Below are 22571 nucleotides of genomic sequence, written 5' to 3' on the forward strand. Positions count from 1 at the left end.
AATGCGCCAATTGCTGTACTTTTGTCATCCTTCACTTTTTCTTCTATGATCTTCCTCCACGCTTCCGCAGAAATGGCGCTTGGTGCTTTGACAGTGTCTTATTATTCTATTTTTACTCCCAAATTGAGTAGGTTTAGGGTAAAAAAGATGAGATTTTAATGTTAAATTGCTCACACTTGATGAACTGGTGCTTGCATTTGACGTACTCGTACCAGCTATTGGAGATAATTGTGTAAATACATTATAATTAATTAGAAAATAGCTTTGTCCGGTCATTCAATATTGAATTTTAGTCGCCGGACAGCAGAATCAAAATTATAAAATCGTGTCCGAAAACTAAAAATATTTACAATTCTATGTTTGTCCTTTTCTAACTTGTATAAAACCAAGCAAGCCTCGATGTGATACTGTACACACACAAATACTCAATGTCTCTTATAAATTCAGTGCCCGGACACTGCGTCCGACAACTAAAAAAAGATAAAATTTTGCACTTTAGTTGCCGGACACCAAATATTTAACTAAATTTAACAAAATACATTATTTTTATCATTGAATAATATACAAGAACATATTACTGAATAATATGAAACATCTTTGAAGCGAATAAATGAAATAATCATAGTTTTAACGTACTTTTTGTATCCTTAGTTCACTAATTATTTTTTAAGAAATAATCATAGTTTTAACGTACTTTTTGTATCCTTAGTTCACTAATTATTTTTTAAGAAAACGAATATTTTTTTTGTTGAGTCAGCATGTGCACCACTACTAATGTAATACTATAGAATGAATTCCTTTGTGCGTGAAAAATATAATTTTATTGGTCAAGGAACAATACAGGCACAATATGTGAGTCATCCTTCATATGAAACTCTCATACTTTGCTTATTTTCGTTATATTTGTACAAAACTGTCCGTATACTGAAGCTGTCCGGGGACTAATGCAGTTACCCTATATCTATTATTTCATGAGGATAAAATTTAGTTATGGGCGATTGTTAGTATCTAACCACAATAGCCGAGCAGAACCATGTCGGGTTATAAAGTCGTGGGTTTCGGGTTCGAATCCTGGCAAATTCACATGCTGTTTTTCAATGTGTGTTAGGATTCGAGAGTATGGACCTATTGGGTTGAGCAAGTAGCTAACTTCCACTTCTTGGAAAACACTTCATGAGGTAGCTGTTTAGTCAATTAAAAAAAAAAAATACTAAGTAACAAAATAATAATTTAACTTTCGAGTTAGGGCAATGCCTATGACGGCTAGCTGCAGTGACGCGACACAAGGCCATGATGGAAATCATTTAGTTGAGAAATTATATTCCTGGGATTTTATTTGGTTCCGATGACTGTATGACCTTCGAAGTCGAGCAAAGTAAAAATGTGTGACTAATTATAATGAATAAGGAATCTAGATTCATATACGTACTCTAACAATTGGGAAGTTCTTGGGCAATGGGGCAATCCTCTATTCAATTCAACCTACGGCGAGTTGTTATTAGTCTCACCCACGCTCAGTGTTGATATAATAATCCGATGTCACAATCAATAAGATAGGGTGTTAAAAGCCAAAGGGTTAAGGGGGGACATGCTCAGCGTAGGTCAAAATGGAGCTTTTATTACATTTTCAAAGCATAATCCTGGACATACCTTAAACATTGTAGATAATCTATTTCTATTATTTTGAAGCCTTATTACCCGTTATATTTATTTTATTCATGATCTTACTCCCTACTTCAGTTTTAGTTTGTCAATTTATGACTACGGCCGTATGTTGTAGCTTAACCACTGGGGAATGCCAAAAGAAATGGCGTATTTCAAAAAAACACTACCTTATTCTTAGGTCAATAATTATTCGTAGGATGTTTATCACACTTGAATGGTCAAAGACATAGCTTATAATTAGTATCTTTAGAATTATCTTCAAATTTGTTAATCTTGCCCATTTTTTGAATAATAAAATGCCTAATTCTGGTCAAATTTGGGATCACAGAGATTATCAATATAATTTTTTATCGTAAATATTTCACTATAATAACATCGACATAAATTATACTGATGGTTTTATAAATGCGTTCAAAAATTAATAAATGTAAAAAATCTTTAACACCACTGCACATTTATGTACAGAAATATGACTATATTCTAAAACATTAGAGCGAGGTTTAAAAGAATACTATCTTATGTAATAAAATTTTTTTTTTTTTTTTGTTTTTTTGTTGTTGGAATGTCCAGGATCATGCTTTGAAAATACAATAAAAGCTCCATTTTGACCTACGCTGAGCATGTTCCGCCCTTAAAACACTGCATACTTTGGTGAAATGAAACTGTGAAGGTATCGAGACTGGGTGTTGGAAAAATAAAAACAAAAAATTCATATTTTTTAAGAAAACTTGGTTTATTTATTCAAGATGTTATAATAAAAATGAACATTGTCACCGGTCAAAAAGACCGCGCGTGACTGAACAAGATAGTTTCTCATAAAGCAAAGCCAACCGGCCACTCATGTGTGTATATTGTTAATATTATATAATAAAAAAAAACCTCTCTGAAACCGTTATAGACACAGCCGTAATGAAAGCGGTGTATGAACACATATTCCCGAAACCAGAAAAAATAATAAATTTAGTCACTGGACGGAAGACTAAAATAAACATTGCACTATTAATTTATCAATGAGTTGAACAAATATATGTTCAGCTAAATGTATTGCCGTCGAAATAATGATCATTTTGGAATTCTTCCAAGTTGTTAGATTCGCAAGCCCAAAAAGTAAATTATATTTTCATTGGAATTCCTAAAGATATTGAGTTTTATAATAATTGTAATGTAATTGTTTAAAATGATAATAAATAAATGAAATGGAATATTATATTATCGACTGTCTGTCGGTGGCATTAGGATGACCAATTTGTTTGCATTTACCAAAATACTTATGTAAATATTTTATATTTCATATAATATTATGTTCTAACCGTTAGAATCTAACGGATTTAAGTTTTGTACTATTCCATTTGAGTCATTTTTGGTGACCCGGGTTTAGCCGAAAGGCCAAAAACGACTTAAATGGAATAATACAAAACTTAAATCCATTATAATTTAAATTCAAATTCCATCAAGTACCATTGGTCGATAGTATAAATATTAATAATATTATGTCATGTATAAAAATGATCAACGCCTATTACAGCCCTACATACATCTGCCCGCAAACATAAAAACTGTAATTTTTTTTCCATGTTTACTGCCCAAAGAAGTTTTTTGTGCATGAGCATTTCTGTATAGATGAAAATTTATAAATTGTATAATTTGATTGCACGCAGACGTCTGTAGTTCTTGTGCTTGACAAAAAAAATAGAATTATCTGGCATCGAGTCATCCGAATGCTATCGTACAGAGTATGTTGTCACATAGGTATTAAATTGGAGTAGGCCCAACACGGCTGTGTGTATAACATGACAAAGGGTGAACACGAGGCGAACGGTTACGCGATCACTTGAAGATCTTTCCCTGGTTGAACTTCCTGCCTTGCTTGTCGGTGCCGCTCCACGAGAAGTACTGTTCGACCATCTTCTTGGTGTCGGGGCTGGCGGCGTCAAGCTTGGTCCAGCTGTAAGATTCGTAGTCGATCTGCCAGTCGGGACTGAGGGGGAAGCAGAGGTCTTGTCCGCGCCATACCCACACGCCGGAGATGGAACTGTTGTTGTCTTCACCGAAGAGGCAGCACGACGCGAACGCTTGCTTGCGCATCTTGTCTAGCCGCTGGAACATGCCTGAGGACAAACAACGTGGATCGGAGATAAGTCTACATAATAATAATTGGACAATGTCACCCAACCGACCCATGAAATTCAAAGATTGTCATATATCATCATCGTATTCCTTTTGCGACCGTATCAACATACGATTCAATATAAATAAAAACGATTTCAAGTTAAAAATCCCATCTACACCTTCAAATTAACTCCGTACCAATATGGCAGAAGCATATAAGTCGTGTTTTGGCGATTTTGAGATTTGAATGCCAATATATCAAAAAATGCCTACTTTATGTTATGGCAAAAGCATATATCTCTAAAACCTATAGATTTCTCGTAAAACGACTTGGAAAAACAATACATGTCATAAAATGTCAAGCTCTAATAAGCCAAAAGCATATATCTCTGACATATACGTTTTTGCATAATATAAAATTTCAAACTCTAACAAGGCAAAAGCATATATGTCTGACATATACGCTTTTAGCATATTATAAAATTACACATGCGCAGACTTATCTATGGTATTCTGCATTTTTGGCAGCTGTCTTTATTGAATTTATAAAATTAGCAATACAGAGGGACTGGAATATAAAGTTTGCAAAAAATGTTTCAACATGTCTTTGGATTTATTGGTAATGATAATTTCTTTTATTTTGTTAACTGTCAATTCATGGTGGAACTGCATTGTATCGTTGTTTTTATTAAATAAAAACAACAAGGTAATGATAACCGTGGAAAACACTACCCATAAACAAGAAAACAAACGAACGGGACGAAGTTACTGCACACATAGAAAGCTTTCCTAAACATGAAAGTCATTATTCACGTCGTCGCACATCCAAAGAATACCAAAATGTTTGAAATGTATTGTTATATGCAAACAGAAAAAATATGATTCCTGTATCATATAGTATGTATGCTTCATTTTTAAAAACACCGGATATAAATTTAAAGTACTTTACAAAAACACATGAAAAACTTGTGATACATACAATATTCAATTAAAATGTGCTACAGATTTACAAATAAAACAAATATTGGAAACCCACAAGTTTGCAAGTGGCAGATGAAGGCTATGAATTAAAAAAAAACGATAAGACCAAAGCTCTCCAATCTGAAGGTAAAATTGCTTTTTTAGCATTCGACCTGCAGCAGTGTTTGCCAACGCCTTCTCTTAACTCAAGTATAGTGTACTATAAAAGACAATTGTACACATATAATTTGACCATAAGAAATTGCACATCGAACCAAACCTCATGTTATATGTGGCACGAGGGAATAGCTGCAAGAGGAGCCAACGAAATAGCGTTTTGTGTGATAAGTCTTCTGAATACCTTAAGTCCAACTGTTGAAAATGTTATTGCATCCTCTGATTCTTGTCCGGGACAAAATAAAAATAACATAATAACTGCAGCTCTATCTTTCTTTGTAAGTACATCACCAACTATCCAGGTCATGGACCATAAATATTTGCTCCCAGGCCCATGTGACACTGACCATTCACGTGTTGAAAAAGCCAAGAAAACTTCCAACATAGAAATTAATATTCCCCATGATTGGTATCAGTTTGTTAGAACAGTAAGGGGCAAGAAATTTTGTATTGGTAAAGAGATGTCTCAGGATGAAATTTACAATTATTCAAGACTTCTTTCTAATCAACTGGTGAAGCGAAAAATTAATACAGTTGGAGAAAATGTCGTTTGGAACAAAATTAGATCGTTCAGGTATGAGAAGGAGTTTGGTTTAATAACATTTAAATATTCATTACATGAAGATGACCCATTTCTTCAACTTCATTTACGACGTACAACAAGAGGAAGAAGGAACATTGTTAACATTAAGCAATACTATAACGGTCCTCTGCCAATAAATCAATCTAAGAAAGATGACCTCATCAGTTTATTGCCATTGATAGATCCAGTTTATCATACATTTTATATAAATTTAAATACTTGTTAATTTTTTTATATACATACTATAAGTAATACTCATAAACAACTGTTTACCAATATTATTATCACTTTTAGTTTAATTTTATCATGTTTTCATTTAATTTCCATGCTCTTGTTTTAATTTCATAAGTTTTTCTATAATAAAACATCTATTATTGTAAATGATATGTCAAAATGTTGAAAATATTTTTATGCCAAAACCTCATATGTCATTAAATGCTCAATAACTCATTGAATTGCTTGATTTTCTTTTTTTATCAAATATATTTTTAAAATATACTAGTTTTTTATAATAATAACATTAAACAATCCAATTTCCATCATATCCTGATTTGTGACACTTCTTTAAACCTTAAAAACCTTCTCCTGTAAAATGCGAAAAAATGACTTATATGCTTCTGCCATATAGGTACGGAACTATATTCAATGATAAAAAAACATACACAAAAAGTATTTAATAATTCAACAAGTCTTCCAAGGAATGCTCATTTTAATAAAAAAAAATAATTGCCAGTTTATCTTTGAATTTAATTTTGATTTATATGTATTAATCAAACACTTAAGGTGACGCATCAGTGAAACGCTAAATAATTTTCAACTGTACGCGCGACGAAATTTTGTACTCGCTTCCCATTCATTGAGAGAACGTCGAGTCAGACACACGTCACTTTGCTGCGTGATGGCGACGGGCCAATTAATTCTAAAATCGTGTAAAGATGACTAAAAACGTTACCCATTAACTTTAAAAAGAAAACATGTCAATGAATATATTATTGTTACTAATAGAATAATAAACAGAACATAAAATGGACGTATGTTGGATTTATATGAGAAATAATATTTCGTTTGACAGGCGTCATCTGCACCCACGACCCGCAATCCGCACATCGCCTAGCAACGATCTTTTTAGACCGTGCCTCAACTAATGCATGGCCTTAAATGAAAGGTTTCAAGTAATTGTTTTAAATTCCATACATAAATTATTGAATAAAAAAAAGGTTTATACGAGTTTCGTAATTACATCACAGGTTGTCCCTAGTGGCACTACATAAGTTGTGCTTATATTGAGATGCACATCGCGTATTATCACGTGACGTCACATTGAGTCACATGACATTTTTCTAGGTGTTAAAAATCTCTTCAAACTGATGCTCCCTTCCCGTAGCACATGTAGACTAAAAAAAGGAAGGCGAAAAGATCATGTAGCATATAAAAGTTCTGGGACTGTGTTGAATCGGCCAAGTGGATATAATGTCGCCAGGAATTACCTACAAGGTGGGTTATGAATGCATCCCCAGAGGTCAGGGGTAGACCTGGACAGCCAAAACTGAGAATCTACATATTGCGAACTGTCACTAGTTAGTTTTTGACCATAGCTCCCCCGCAGAGAAAATCATCATATACAGATATATCAGACGGGCTTTATAAGGGTTACATGTAAATTGTACGTAAAATATTTCACTGTGGCACAATTCGCCGTTAGCTTTCTTATCGGAAAGAGATGACCTTATATTATACGGTCTCCAATTTTATTAGATTCAATATGAACATTAATTAAATATTCATAGCTGATTTTGGCAAAATTAATGAATTCAAGAATGAAAACCTAATCTAACTAACAAATAATCCAGTATATCAGCTATTAGCAAAAATTGTTTCTGCTGGCTTCCTGTAAAGTGTAAACTGACAAGACCGTGTTTTATTTAGACAAGAATTTTATGTCAGTACTATACGACCCAAAGAGGTTGGACGGTCTTAAATATACGGCCATCTCTTTATAATATTAACATTTATACCAAATCACCCATGACAATTTTAATATTACCAGTGTGTTTGAAACTTTCGACTTGTTTATTACAGTTTTATTTCCATCTTATCCATGGGAACTACTGCGTTTTGTTATGACATCTTTAGTGAATAATCGAAATACGGGAGCATTGTACTATCTAGATCTGTACGTATTTTGTAAACGGCACGATTACTGTGTTTAAAGTTCGCAACTGCTCTACAGAATCTAAAAAAAGAACGAAGGTCTCAAGTAAACGTTTTATTACAGATTAGTGACAGGCGGCCATGTTTAATTATGAAGTGACGTGAGTGACGTCACATTGCCTACGTCATAATCAGTTGATTAAGCTAATAAGCCAATCATCCATCGATTAACTTCAACGGTATTTGAAATTACATGCATACCGCGGTAAGGGGGTACACTCTGACTTGTAAGGGTTGAAACAAACGGGGTCTACATTGAAATGTTTAGCCGCCATACGGACGAGGTGTTGAATGTTTTCAAGCTTTCGCGGGCATTTCGCTACTGCTTGAAAAATATCTCTAATTATTAACTCTTGTGAAGGGTGGGAGGGAGATGCGAAGAAAGTGGGTGAAAGGGGTGTGACTAGATTCTAGAATGTCCTTTGGTCTTTAGGTTTTCACAGAATCCTGTTACTCGGGATCGAGGCGACCTTGGCTTGGCCAGTGACTAACCAGCAGGTACTCGAATATTGTTTGTGCCCGTCCACGTAACTCGCTTCTTTTCGAATCGTTTCGGTAATATTATTTAGTAATATTTTCAGGGGTTGCGAACGTTGTGGGTTTACATAAGATTTTTGATCTGGAATTGGAGACATTCTTTTGGGAGGGGCTTTATTATTTGTTATTAATATCTACTCAGGTACTAAAAAATATAAATGATAATGGTTTTCTCTTACCAGTAATAAGATTGCAGCTCATGAAAATTTTGGCTAATTCATCATTGTATTTGTATTCGCCGAACCAGATTGAGTAATTTTCGGGGTCGAACTTTTCAAAGAAATAAGGAATTGACTTCGCGTCGTCCTCATTCGAGTATACTCTCTTGAAATCGTCCATTACAAAGGTCCTGCAACAAATGGAAATATATATTTTTTAAAACAATTCTATTATAAACCAATTAATCAGCTTTATGGTTAAAACCTAACAATACAGTAGTTGATATAATGAAATGGGAGGAGAGTTGACAATAAGAATTATAATTTTCAATACTGGAATTAGTATATAATCAAAGAGATTGAAAGACTGGGGAGAGGGAACACGCCATCATTTATGTACTAAAAAATACGAATCGGAGAAAAACAGTTGGTAACGTTGGCATTCTGGAGCTAGTACTTCAAGTTCGTGTGGTAAAACAACATGGCGGATATAATATTGTTCTCTCGATGTTGAAAGAAGTAAGATATTTTCGTCGACATTTTAAGTAAAAAAAACCATGGCCTCTTGCAGTGCAATAGGATGCAAAGCCAAGAGGAATGCCGGCGTATCTTTTCACAGGTATTTATAATAATAATGTTACATTTTTCTCTACGTTTATTGACAAATAAGTGTTGTATTACTATACGTTATTATTCGGTAAAAAAATGTTTATAAATGGAAGAATACAAATGAGTAACAGCATTTCGGAACAATATGCATACTATTAATTATTTATACATTGATAGTTTTTCCTAAAAGATCTTTTACAATAATAATTCACACTTTTACATCAAACGTCAAATGGTTGTTTATTGCAAAAAATCCAGGGCCGTATGCATAATATTATTTTGAACCCAAAATATACGATGTGTTTTTCAAAGTAAAAACTGTTAGTGCTAGTTAATGACATTCATTATTTACATAGATTTTATATTTCATTTCAGAGTTAAATATATTTTTAAGAATACCAAACAAAAAATTAAATTTATATGAAGTATGTAATGGAGTATAATATGTAGCAATTTTATAATGTTATATAAATTAAATTATTTCAGATTTCCGAAAAATTAAGTTCTTCGGAAATTGTGGATTGATGCAGTCGGGCGAGAGAGCTGGGTGCCATCCAAATATTCATTACTGTGTGGGAAGCATTTCTCTGAAAGTGATTTCATCAGAGGCGGTCACATTATCCGGCTGCATTCATAATATTATTGTGTTTTTTGTGTTATTAAACATCCATTTGCATTATTTTTTCTTACCCTGAATCCTAATAAAGTTTTTATTGCGGGAACTTTTTATAATGAAAATACGCTTATCATAAATTGGTTGTAAGCTTGTGTTGATAAAAAAAATACTCAGTGGGGCGTTTTTATGTCCAAGTATGGCCCATTTGCAGCAAAGTGTACCTAATTTCAGAGAGGTAGAACTTTCTATCACAAAACGAGTACACACTGACATTTGTGTGCTACCTCTGGGGGAGGAGTCCAATCTCTTTGTATATAATATATCATTATATCCAATGACATTATTAATGGACAACGCACTCAGTACAGTAGCTAGCAAATAAATTCGCGCATAACGACATTCGCACATGTATAGATAGACTCCATTCCATTATGCTCCGCTCATAATGATAAATTCCATTATGAGCGAACGATATTGATATTCAAATATGAATTATGCCATTCGGCAGAGCCAACAAAAAGCATCGGGAATTTATAGCAATATCACCTTTATTGTAATGGCGTTAGAACAGATTATGCCATTCGGCAGACCCGACAAGAAAAGTGAGTGTCATTTTTTTTCCAGATGCTTGTATTAATGTCATTGATTATATCCCATATAAATACATAATATGAATTTATATTAAAAAAAATACTAGAAAATAATCTCACATTTATTAGGTAGCAATAATATCATTTTTCAATTGATATTATAGATATAGATCACACGAAGTTATAATTACTGTTGACCACAGTCTGAAGAGAAATTGCTACCAATCGAATCCATGTTATGGATCCACACACATTTGAATTTGCCTTTTCGGGATTCAAACATGTAACCTCCAGATTCAGAAATCTTACCACACACAGCAAGGCACGGGAAGTTTTATAATTTGATGCGTTTATTATTTCCGTTCTAGTATAACTATGAAAGATATGAGATAAACTGCATTTTTATATTTAACAATCAACAACTTTTTAAATTAGTCTTCAGTCAACAGCGACAATTTTTGCCAAAAATCTAAAATCTTGGAATCCAAGGATCCAACATTTACATTCCAAGGATTTTAGGATTAAGGAATTGAGTGAAATCTTGGAATTGTAAAACCCTAGTTGGCAAGGTGGTGTGATAAGAATTTAAGACACCAGTCAAACAAAACATAATTTAAGGAATCACATTTTTTGATAAGTACGTTACGTCGCCATGTCGTACACGTGGTAGAGAAAAGCAACAGATTTGTTTACAGTTGACAGCTGTCATTAGAGTTGTTTACGGTTGCAAGTAATTCAGATTTCGTCTTAACTAGAATATTTCTAATGGATTTAAGTTTTGTACTAAGTATTCCATTTGAGTAGTTTTTTGCGACCCGGGTTCGCCTTTCAACATTTTCAGGCACTGTGTGCACTCACCAATGGTAAATAAATACACACTGACAATGAATACAGTTATGTAATTGTAACTGTATTTGTTGTAATTGTATAAAACACGAATATGTACCTACGCTAAAAGTTTTTTTTGTACATTTACATTGCCTACGGTTTGTTATGTTAAATACCTTTCCGACCATGTCCAGTCCTAATAGGATCAAATGGGCCTCCACAGAGTGGAGGTTTGTACTAACAAATTTTGTTTTTACGAGAAATGGATGTCAGCCACTTGCTCAACCTATTAGGTCCATACTCTGACTCATACACAAATTGAAAAACAATACGCGTTCTTGTCAGACCCACGACGCTTAAGCCGTGCGGCCATCGTGGCAACCCGGTTAAATACCTAGGTACTCTGAAACATTTTAATTTCACTGAGAGTGGGTATGTCATTGCAAGTCAAATAAATCATCACAAGCTCCATGATAGAAATAACGACGAAAAATAATCCAAGGAATAAAGCCATATTATCTATGTAATAATAATATGTGCGTCGTTATTGTTTTGTACACAGCGCCTGAAGATGCCGTAAGGCGAAACCCAGATCGCAAAAAACGATTCAATTGGAATAGTACAAAACTTAAATCCATTAGAATTTTAATTCAAATTCCATCAAGTACCTTCGGTCGATAGAATATTTCTATTAAAACCTATTCTAACTAAATATCTTTCTATAACATTCAATGCAATTTATTTGAACATGTATAAAATTCACGCTTGATAAAGCAAGGATGCGATAAATCAGAAGTTAACTGCATGTTACATTTACAGCCCAGTTGCACTTTATCTGATTATAATAGCATAGGTCACCTCCACGGTGCAACTCAGAAATTTATAAACAATGCAAATGTAAAACATGAAGATAATAATTTCAAATAACATTGATAGACGAAATACTACACAACCAATTCCCTTGTAGATTTTATCATTAGATTTGATACTATGTACTATACATATATGGGCATAAACAACTCAATCCGTGTCAGCATATTGATCGGCGATATTAAATAACTGATTTCCCGTAGTGTCCAATTAAACTCAGTAAACAGCTGACTGCAATGATAATTTCCGCATATCCGTTTTTCCACATATTCAGCTATATCGATGACGCAATCTCCATATTATAAAATAGCTGACTCAATTATAATAATTATTTCCCAAATATTTTATCAAGATATTATTTTGATTGCGAGTATGTCAATAAATAGCGGATCATAATTCATTGGAGATGTCACTCGAATATAAGTTCCCGGTCTGTTAGTATCTCAGTCTCTGTATCGACCTGCACAACATCTCATTCTATCGAGACTCGAACCTCCGAACAGTATCATAAGTATTGTAACATAACTGCTGTAACATACTTGTGTACCGATTGTACCCCTGTACTTATGTAACAGTAAATAAACTCTCGCTTCTCCATCCATCGGAGCAACCGCCAAGTCTCGACTTCATCATCCACCACACCAACTCCCAAACAATACGTTGTAATAAATTTATAATTAATTCAAATTAGTCAGCAGTCTTGCAAACATAATTCATTAATTTGATTACCGTACTTTGTACAATATGAAAATAACAACAAATTCTCACAAAAATGCCTCTTGGTAGCATCACAAATCTATGTGTGGCATGATGAATATTTATATCAAAATAACACCGTGACAACTGTTCCTTATGTGACGCAGGCACCATTTTTAGTGCCTACAGCCGGCTATTCGTATCCAGCGACCGTGACAGATGACTACCGCTATAATAGACGTAGTGTCGTGGCCGCTGCACCGCCAGTTCCACTGTTCGAGACAATTGAATCGCTTGTTTGAACTGATTTACTTGCAGCATGAGAGCAAAACAAAACAATGTGTAGTTACCCTTTGGGCATAGTGCTAAATGGATCACTAGATTTGGGTTCTGCGGCTAGGGCTTCGTCACACATGTCCATGGCTTCTTCTGCAGCCTCTGGTGCCGGTGCTGGCGCTGCCTTTGCAGGTTTGGCTGCTTCCGGCTTCTTTTCCGGATGTTGCTGAAAATCCAATTCATTCCCAATTTGTTAAAATTGGTATTGTCAACTAGCATTATAAGTGGAACACAATTTACAGACAACATAACTTCGGGTTGACATCTGCTTTTATAATGGTGGTCATCATGACTATATTCATTATTTAATACAGTAATATGTTAGCACCCACATTAGCCCGGCTCGCGGAGCGGCTGTCTTTGTAAAAGAAGTTCGGGTTGACATCTGCTTTTATAATGGTGGTCATCGTGACTATATTCATTATTTAATACAGTAATGTTAGCACCCACATTAGCCCGGCTCGCGGAGCGGCTGTCTTTGTAGAAAGATGCATGTTATTTTTTAATGTGTATTTGATCCATTGCAAGAACCAAATGAATTGAACGAATGACTGACAACTATTCCTCATAAAAGGGGTCCATATATATATATACAACCTCCACTCTCTGTAGGGTCATTACTTTCCGGTTAGGATCAAACATTGCAACCAACTTTACATATACAATGTCCAATTGTTTGTGTTGTCAATATGTGTGTAATATCGTTATTAAACGTTGACAATTGCTCACAATGATCAGCGTTAATCATGGAGTCTGTGTAATTAGAACATTGTCATTTAATCAGTAGAAAGTTAATACAGATAAAGAAATAGAAAGACATTGATCAATACATACCTTCTTAGGGTCATATTTGATGGGCACTTCACAAAGCTTGACGCTGTCTCCGAGGACGCTCTTGAACTCCGGCTGGTTCATCAGGGTTGTAAACCAGCGGTTCACGCTCGAATATGGTTTCCTGTTGGCGGGGTCCATCACATTCTGAAGACAAAAACATATTCTTAATTACAATGTTGTGTACAACATGAACGACTATGAGTAGCTTTTCAGGGCCAGAAATTGGAGTTGATTTACGATTTCCGCAATTATCCTCGGATGTATGGGATTGTCAGTAATTAAAACCAAGTGTAGTGTGAGAATGTCATTCTCTAAACCCAAAGCCACGGGAGTGTGATCGATTCCACCATCTGGCAAAAATCAAACAATATTATAACACATTGCATTGAAACAAAGGTACCCAATGGGTTAGGCCAGTCTTTCTCAAAGTGGGTGATAACACCCCCTTGTGGGCGCTGGAGGCTTTCAGGGGGGCAGTAGAAGGCTCAATGAAAATTAGGGGGTGTTAAGGAAATCTAGAGGGGCGACGGCAGACAAATTCTATCTATAAAAATCCGATGGGATCCAGACACGACACCACTTGAGATGTGATTTATTACTCGAATGCTTGGAGTCCCGTATAGACGGTTAAATTAGAGTAGCTTACGCATGTAATGATGTGGATGCAGCTTTATATTTCATGTACGTAGTCCATGGTTTTTCATACAAAAATTTTAGGTCGATCGTGGCGATCTCATCCCTATCTGAAGATTCATCGTTCACATTAGATAAGTTTTAAATTCAAAGCCTTCTTTTAATGTTTATAAAAATACTTATAAATATGAGTTTTATTTCCTCTCATTGAAACATTCTTTGATCTCAGAAATAAGATATGGGTCACACCCTATCTATCCTATCCATATAATAATAATGCATGTTTAAAAATTATATGTGTGTGTTTTTAAGATACACAGCAGATGGTAATGGAAAAAGGTAAATTAAAAACTACGGGGGTAATAGTTTTTTTAAAATCTCAAAGTGGACAGTGGTCGAAATAAGTTTGAGAACCTGTGGGTTAGGCGAATGGCCAACAACCATTCTTCCCATTCACTCTGCTTATGAGCCAAAATGCTTCAAATCGTTTCTTTAGCATCGTTAAAATATATAAATGAATCATTGATATACTACTAGATGAGGAGTTCCCATACAAGCGTTATTTTAAAAATGTACCACAAAAGAAGATATTACGAATATCGTCTTATAATATTTCCTTGTAGGTATAATGCGTTAAGACCGTTAACATGGATTCCCGAATTTCACCCGTATTGCCCTGGCTGTAAAACTAAATTTGCGTTCTTGGAATAGTGACCCTAAGGGTGTCTGCAACCCAAAGCTTGTAAGCTACCAAAAATTCATGTCTGAGAGGACAGAGCAAGTCGTCATGCGCTGACTATTAGTTAGAGTAAGATGCAAGCTAGATCGGGCTTACTCATAATTATTACCAGGTCGTTTTCGAGACAAATATTAAGTGAGCTTATATCGAGTTAAGTCCGCTGATATTAAAACAGTAAGTTTTAACACTGGCCGAGTCGCTGAAAATCGGGCGTCATTTTAAGAAGCATATGATTCATCCAGTAGTATATCAATGAAATGAATAGAGATATGCTCTGATACCTGGCAGACATGAAGCAATGTGCAGAAGACGGCGATGTCAGCGAGGGAGATGCGCTCTCCGACGAGGAAAGTACGGGTGACCAGGTGGCCGTCCAGGTATGTCAGAGCGGTCTTGATGTCCTGAGACGCACGCTCCACTGTCTATAAAATAAACAAAATAAGTCTTTTAAAAAAAGATGGAACCACTGTCGTTAGATTGTAATTCTCATACATACATTTATACAGTAGACTGGTCGCAAGCCGCTTATCTCTTTCTATGGAGAAACACATAATTCTTAATTGCCATTTTGATGTCACCGCTGGCTTCCATGTATTTTTAACTAGTCGAATAGACTGTAATAATCCATAGTTAACTGATGTTACTATGCATAATTTAAAATTGTACAATACAACTTCTTGATGTGATAAAAAAAAGACAATAGATAAAAATAAAATTGATAAAAGAACACGGGTGCAGCAAAACAGTGACTTGTTTTTTTGAGAAAGAAATTTTTCTTTCTTCTTTGGCCATATCCGCCCCTTAATTGAAGCATATATGGACACCACGCGGCGCCTCCAACAATCCCTGTCACTCTTCCAGTCTTCTTGCTTCGTTCCAGGTCAAATCAGCATCCTGTAGCTCCGCCGTATACACTCTCTATAGATAGTTTTAAGTGGCCTTCCAGGACGCCGGAATCCGGTCGGTTTGAAGAACAAGCAAGCCAGGTTGAGGTTCTCTTCTGGCATTCGCAGCACGTGGCCGAGCCAGGTCCAACGTCGCCTCTTCACTCTCAGCGTGATGAGAGGCTGCTTGGTGCGTTCTCTTATTACCTCGTTACTCCTAAAGTCATACCACCGCACACCCAGTATCCGTCACTAACATTTGTTTTCGAAGCTCAGTATACGGTTGCTCTGAGCCTTCATAAGGTGCCATGATTCGCTACCGTAAAGCAGCACCGTCAGAATGCAAGCGTCGAGTAGGCCACATTTGGTTTTGACCGAGTACAATCGTGAGTCCCAGACATTCCGCATCGAGTTGCGGAATTTTTAATGTGGATAAGAAAGAAATTTTTGATGTGGATAAAACCGCACTATATCGAACGAACATACATTCAAAAGAAGCTTAAATCCTTAAATACATTCCCCCGGCTTTAATCTTATTGTGCTACCATTTTGTTGAGCGACTTCAACTTTGATCAACGTCCATAGTTACAGAACGGAACCCTGTCGTAAGCCAAGAAGTAACTGTACATAAATAATGTTTTTAAGATTTTTCTACAAGTTAAATAAGTGTTTGCTATTTTCGACGTTTTAGAGAGTTGGCGATGGACCGAGGGAAGTGGCGCCAACTTGTGCTTGCCCTATGCCCCAATGTTGGGGTGTGACAGGGTGGAAGAAGAAGAATTTTCGACAATTGAACCAAACATCGAGTGCCAATAGTTTTAGATATCTAGCATCAAGCATGGCAATTGTCAGAATGAGACAGAGCTCATGAGATAGTGAAGTAGCATAAAGTGAAGATGCAATGTTAGACATGGAACGGCCATATGCTATGGATGCCTGAAAAGTTTTAACCTAGCCCGTGCTTTCAGGTCGACTTGTTTTCAGTGACTCGAAAGGTCACTAAAATCCAACCGCAGACTAGAACCCAAAAAAAGTCCACGAATATCGAAATTTACTACTGATGATCATAATTTGTAATATAATGAGTTTTTCTTCTTCGAATAAGTACTTGAATGACAGATATTGATTGCTAGCCAACCAGCCTGACCCCTCCCCTCTTCACCGTGGTGGAATGTGGTCATGATACGCAAGACGATTGGTTTAACTATTAATTAACTAACTGGTGTGAATTCATTGAAAGAATGTGTTATATTAAATAATATGTGACCCAAATTCTGATGTTCCATAGTCAATTGAGTCACAGTGGACATCATGCAAAGTTAAAAAAATAAATAAATGATGATTTGAAAGACAGAAAGAACAGACTGCGGCGTTACCTGCTTGTTGTATGGCATGATGCCCATCAGAGGGAAGACCCAGGCGCAGGAGGCGGGTAGTACTTCACCGTCAGCCCAGCTGAGCCACTGGAGGACCTGAGAAGCGGCCAATGGGTCGGCGCTGCAGCGGAGAGCATTGTTGCTTACTGCAAACCACCAAAAATTAAATTACTTTGTCAATAGACAGCGCTTCGCGGGTTTTTTTTCATTTGGCCATATCCACTCCTAATATTACCATATGGGCCTCCACAGAGTGAAGGTTTGTATTAACAGATTTTTGGTTTTACGAGAAATGGATGTTAGCCACTTGCTCAACCTATTAGGTCCGTAACAATGTGTATTTAGCGAACCAGGATTCGAACCTGGGACCCACGACATTATAAGCCGATGCTTAAGCTGCTTGGCCATTGTGGACGCATTTTTATATAGATTGTTAATTACACCTCCTAATAATTGAATTCATTAACCTGACAATATTATCCATTTTTTTGCTGTTATTTATAAAATGGATATCTTTTACATTCACATGTGGATATTGTTTACACGAGACATGTTTCGCTCACATGGTGAGCTTTTCCAAATACACTAGAAACAATATCTATATATTGTGGCGAATAACCATGACATGGTAACTCATTTTATAAATTACCATCACCGCCAAACTCCAGTAAACACTGAATATATTAAAAAGATTGCCGTTACTTCTTGGTGGAAAGCCAGTATTGTATTTAAATAAAAAAAAAAATCAGTTACAGAAGGTAAAATTGCAAGAAAACTTGACCCTGCTGTGCCCCGTATAAGCCTAACCTGCCAGTAGAGGTTGTGATCGAGAAATCTTGTCTCAAGAATTCGGAAAAGAAAAAATTGGCAAGAGGTTATTTCGTAAGAAACTTGAGAAATCACAAGTTCTAGAGGTCGGGGAAATTGTCAAGTTGCAACAGCAAGACGTTATAGTGGGTGAGTGCTACACTGTTTTATGGCAACAAACCTTTTGACAGGAGCATAGAAAATTATTAAAAAATATGGAATACAAAACGAGATTTTACAATATGTTTAAATATAAAACAGTCAACGTGAGGATGCCTTGTAGTACAGAAAAGGAATACATTGAATAAAGTATCTATATTTTATGCAAATAAATTATCATGTCCGTTGCTAAACGGAGCATGTGAGTATAGGTAACATGTAAATTGTACGTAAAACATTTTACCGTGAGCTTTCTATCGGAAAGAGATGACCGTATACTATACGGTCTCCAATCTTATTAGATTCAATATGAACGTTAATTCAATTTTCATAGCTGATTTAGGTGAAATTCATGAATTTAAGAATGAAAACCTAACCTAACAAACAATCCAGTATATCAGCTATTTTCAAAATTTGTTTGCCGCTGGCTTCCTGTAAACCGACAAGAACCGTGGGTGCTTTTTACTGGTTCTCCGTCATCGTAATCTGTCAGTCGCCATTTTGAATTTTGGCTATCTTTTTGTCATCGAATTATAGCACGCGGTCCAAACCATTATAATATTCTGGCAAAAATTATAGGACGTGTAGAAAATGAAAGTTTTTTGTTTGTCACATAAACATAACGGAGAATTCGAGAAATTCCGATGCCCTGCTTAATTATAACACCTCTAACGACCGAAAAATGCCGCCGCCGTCATTAACTGTCACGTTAGTTTTTTAGTTTAGGTATACAACGCAAACCCACGTCCATATACTAATATCGCACACTGAGATCTTATATTATTTATATTATACACCGTCCCTCGCTTCACCTTATTACGATTTGCTGTGATTGAAGTACGAACATTTTACGGAACTTTAAACATCGCAATATACCTACCTAGATAACTTTTAAAAGCAATGAAATAAGCAATGGGGAATATTCGCACAATTAAATGGACTGTTTTCATAAAGTGCCGACAGCATTTTTTTAATTGTGGTATTTTTGACGTACTATACTTTTTTAATAGTACGCGAACCAAAATGTACTATAATTATAGTTCGGTTGGCAACACTGCGCTCACTGACAGATGACAGGGGCTGGTGGCGGAGAACCAGTAAAGACCCGAACCGTGTTTTATTTAGACATGAATTTTATCTCAGTACTCGACCTAAAGAGGTTGGACGGTCTTTAATATATGGCCATATATTTCCGATACAACATTTCATGGTGAAGTATGATGCAGCGAACTGCACACATACAAGTTTTCAGACACAGTGGGTATATGGGTCTCCACAAAGTGATAAATGATTCTTCACTAGGAATAGTGATTAGCCATAGAGTCCTTGCACTGTGCCAAATACACATTGGAAAAACATGATTTTTTTGACTAGCCGTGAGTTCAAACACCCACAGCTTCGTATTTGTGTAGAGGTGGCTGTTCCACCAACTAGACTAGGCCAACGTAGGCGTCTTATTACAGAATTAAAAATCTTTTAGAAAGAAATAACAAACGGTAATTTTATCAGGTATATTACAGCCAAGTAACTAATTAATGTGGTGAAAGTCATCACAGTAAAACCCATGCTCAAGAACATCACAGATGTAGGGCATAAAGCCCATTGACGCAGCGAGTGTTTTCACTGCATATAAACACTGCATTCGCCGACTTCGCCCGCTCGACGTGTTCTATGAGCACTATCGCTAGAGGTTATTATCATGAAATGAAAAATAAATTGTGGTATTTTTGACATACTATACTTTTTTAATAGTACGCGGACAAAAATGTTACTTTTTTAACAGTACACGAACCAAAATGGGGTCTTTTTACTGGTTCTCCGCCACCGGCCGCTGTCATCTGTCAGTGAGCGCAGTGTTGCCAACCGAACTATAATTATAGTACATTTTGATTCGCGTACTATTCGAAAAGTTACATTTTCGTCCGCGTACTATTAAAAAAGTATAGTACGTCAAAAATACCACAATTAAAAAATGCTATTTTTTTATAGTACTTATTCCACTTTAATTAATATATTAGGACCGGTTTCGTCCGCCTCAGTGGGACATTTTCAACGTTAAAAATGTCCCACTGAGGCGGACGAAACCGGTCCTAATATATTAATTAAAGTGGAATAAGTACTATAAAAAATTGCGTTTTATTAAATAAAAACAACAATACAATGCAGTTCCACCATGAATTGACAATGTTCGTACTTCAATCACAGCAAATAAGATCTCAGTGTGCGATTTTAGTCAATGGACGTGGTTTTGCGTTGTATACCTACTCTAAAAAACTAACGTGACAGTTAATGACGGCGGCCGGTGTTAGCATTTTTCGGTCGTAAGAGGTGTTATAATTAAGCAGGGCATCGGAATTTCTCGAATTCTCCGTTATGTTTGTGACAAACAAAAAACTTTCATTTTCAAAAAACTATAATTTTTGCCGAAATACTATAATGGCTTGGACCGCGTACTATAATTCGATGATAAAAAGATAGCTAAAATTCAAAATGGCGACTGACAGATTACGATGACGGAGAACCAGTAAAAAGCACACCAAAATGTACTATAACTATAGTTAGGTTGGCAACACTGCGCTCACTGACAGATGACAGCGAGCGGTGGCGGAGAACCAGTAAAAAGACCCCAAACCTCCACTCTGTGGAGGGCCCATATGATCCTATTAGAATCGGACATGGTCGAAAGAAGAAAAGAAAAAGAATTATATCTTTCTGATAAGAATTGCGAATAGTAAAAAATGTTATTGACATTATTTGACTAAAATGACAATAATTGCAGGCTTTTCCCTATTATAATTTTACACAAACGGTTATCTAAAATAGTGTAACTATTGCACAATTCGTAAAATATAAAAACAATTCACTGACGTTGTTTCATCATATTTTGTGCAATATACAATATTATATAGTAGTAAGTTTTTGAATAATAACCTATGTAGATTAGAATACATACCGTAGTAAGCAATGGCATTGCTTTCTGTCAAGAGCACTTTTCCATCGCCCGATTCAAAAGCTGGCACCTAGAAATAAATCACACGTCACTTCACATAGCAGTTGTCAAAACTTTAACCTACAAAACATAACACCGTTTACACTGGAAATAACCATCACGGATACATCTTCTGAAGAGAAAAGCACTTCGTCTTCCATACCTTTCCAGTGGGGAACTTTTTCAGGAAGGCCGGGGTCTTGTTGGATTTTCCGAAAACGAAATCCGGCTGGACCTTCACATTGCCCCCGGCATATTGGGCAGCGATCAGTGCTTTGTAAGCACGGAAATTTTCCGGGTAGGTGTATAAAGTCTGGAAAAATAACGACGAAATTAGACAGGGGAAACATCTAGCTGCAATATTACATCCTTGTATGGATTCTATAAGGTCGGATGAGTTAGATTTTAAATAAATAATAAACCGGATCTACTTACTCCAGCCGCCATAGTCGGATTCTTTCGTGGAAGAGAGAATGAAAGAGAAAAATACTTTTGAAAGTTCTCGCCATAGACTAAACAAGCAGTATTCAATTTTTGTGAAAGAGGTAATGGGTAGGTAATATTATTATAATTGCTATGATCTTGACTCTTGGACAAGACCATTATTTTGTCATTCATTCAATTTGAGGTTGCAGTTGTACCAATTTCAGTGTTGTACCTATTTTCGTAGATAGGACTAATATTAAACGACGAATGCCAATCACAAAACAAAACAATCGTCCGCTTTTACTTTACCGCAACTATCCTTAATGCCTGTGCTCCATTGGCTCGCAAGTCAGACGATTTACAGATCTGCGAACTTTTAAATCCGCAGACCAGGCTCGTTGGATTTCAAACATGTTTGATATTTTGCTCTCCGAGTTGCCAAACTACGTCCGTCGATCATCATGTAAATTCGATTTGATATGTCTATACACCAACACAAATATTCGCAGTTGCGAATTATTGTTCTCGGACTTTTGGCTCGCCAGTGGAGCGCTGGCATAAAAACAAATAAGTAAGTACTTAGTATTTATTTTCTAGTTTGCAATCAAACTTTACATAACTGTTATATAAAAAACCAATTCAATAATTGGTTTTTTATGTGAGAAGTTGACGCTTGAAATAAAGTTTTCATTCATGAATCCATTAATAATTACCCAATCCTATTATAAAAAATAGCTGTTGATGAAATGGTTAAATTGGTCAAAATAGTCGACTTTTTG

The 22571-nt window shown here is 35.8% G+C and overlaps 1 protein-coding gene across 1 annotated transcript; it reads right to left on the minus strand.

Moving 5' to 3' along the window:
- Window positions 1-2373: 2373 nt before the first annotated feature.
- On the minus strand, window positions 2374-21834 carry eEF1gamma (elongation factor 1-gamma). Its single transcript, XM_085949206.1, has 9 exons — window positions 21802-21834; window positions 21530-21679; window positions 21331-21397; window positions 17412-17557; window positions 15433-15573; window positions 13780-13923; window positions 12960-13111; window positions 8422-8591; window positions 2374-3773 (listed from the first exon to the last, which is right to left on the minus strand). The coding sequence occupies exons 1-9, from the start codon at window positions 21811-21813 to the stop codon at window positions 3493-3495; spliced, it is 1263 nt and encodes a 420-aa protein (XP_085805332.1). The 5' UTR covers window positions 21814-21834; the 3' UTR covers window positions 2374-3492.
- Window positions 21835-22571: the final 737 nt, after the last annotated feature.

This window comes from Rhyacophila brunnea, unplaced genomic scaffold (assembly GCF_057557595.1).
Source record: "Rhyacophila brunnea isolate RB1 unplaced genomic scaffold, BYU_Rbru_1.0 scaffold_21, whole genome shotgun sequence".
Taxonomy (NCBI): Eukaryota; Metazoa; Arthropoda; class Insecta; order Trichoptera; family Rhyacophilidae; genus Rhyacophila; species Rhyacophila brunnea.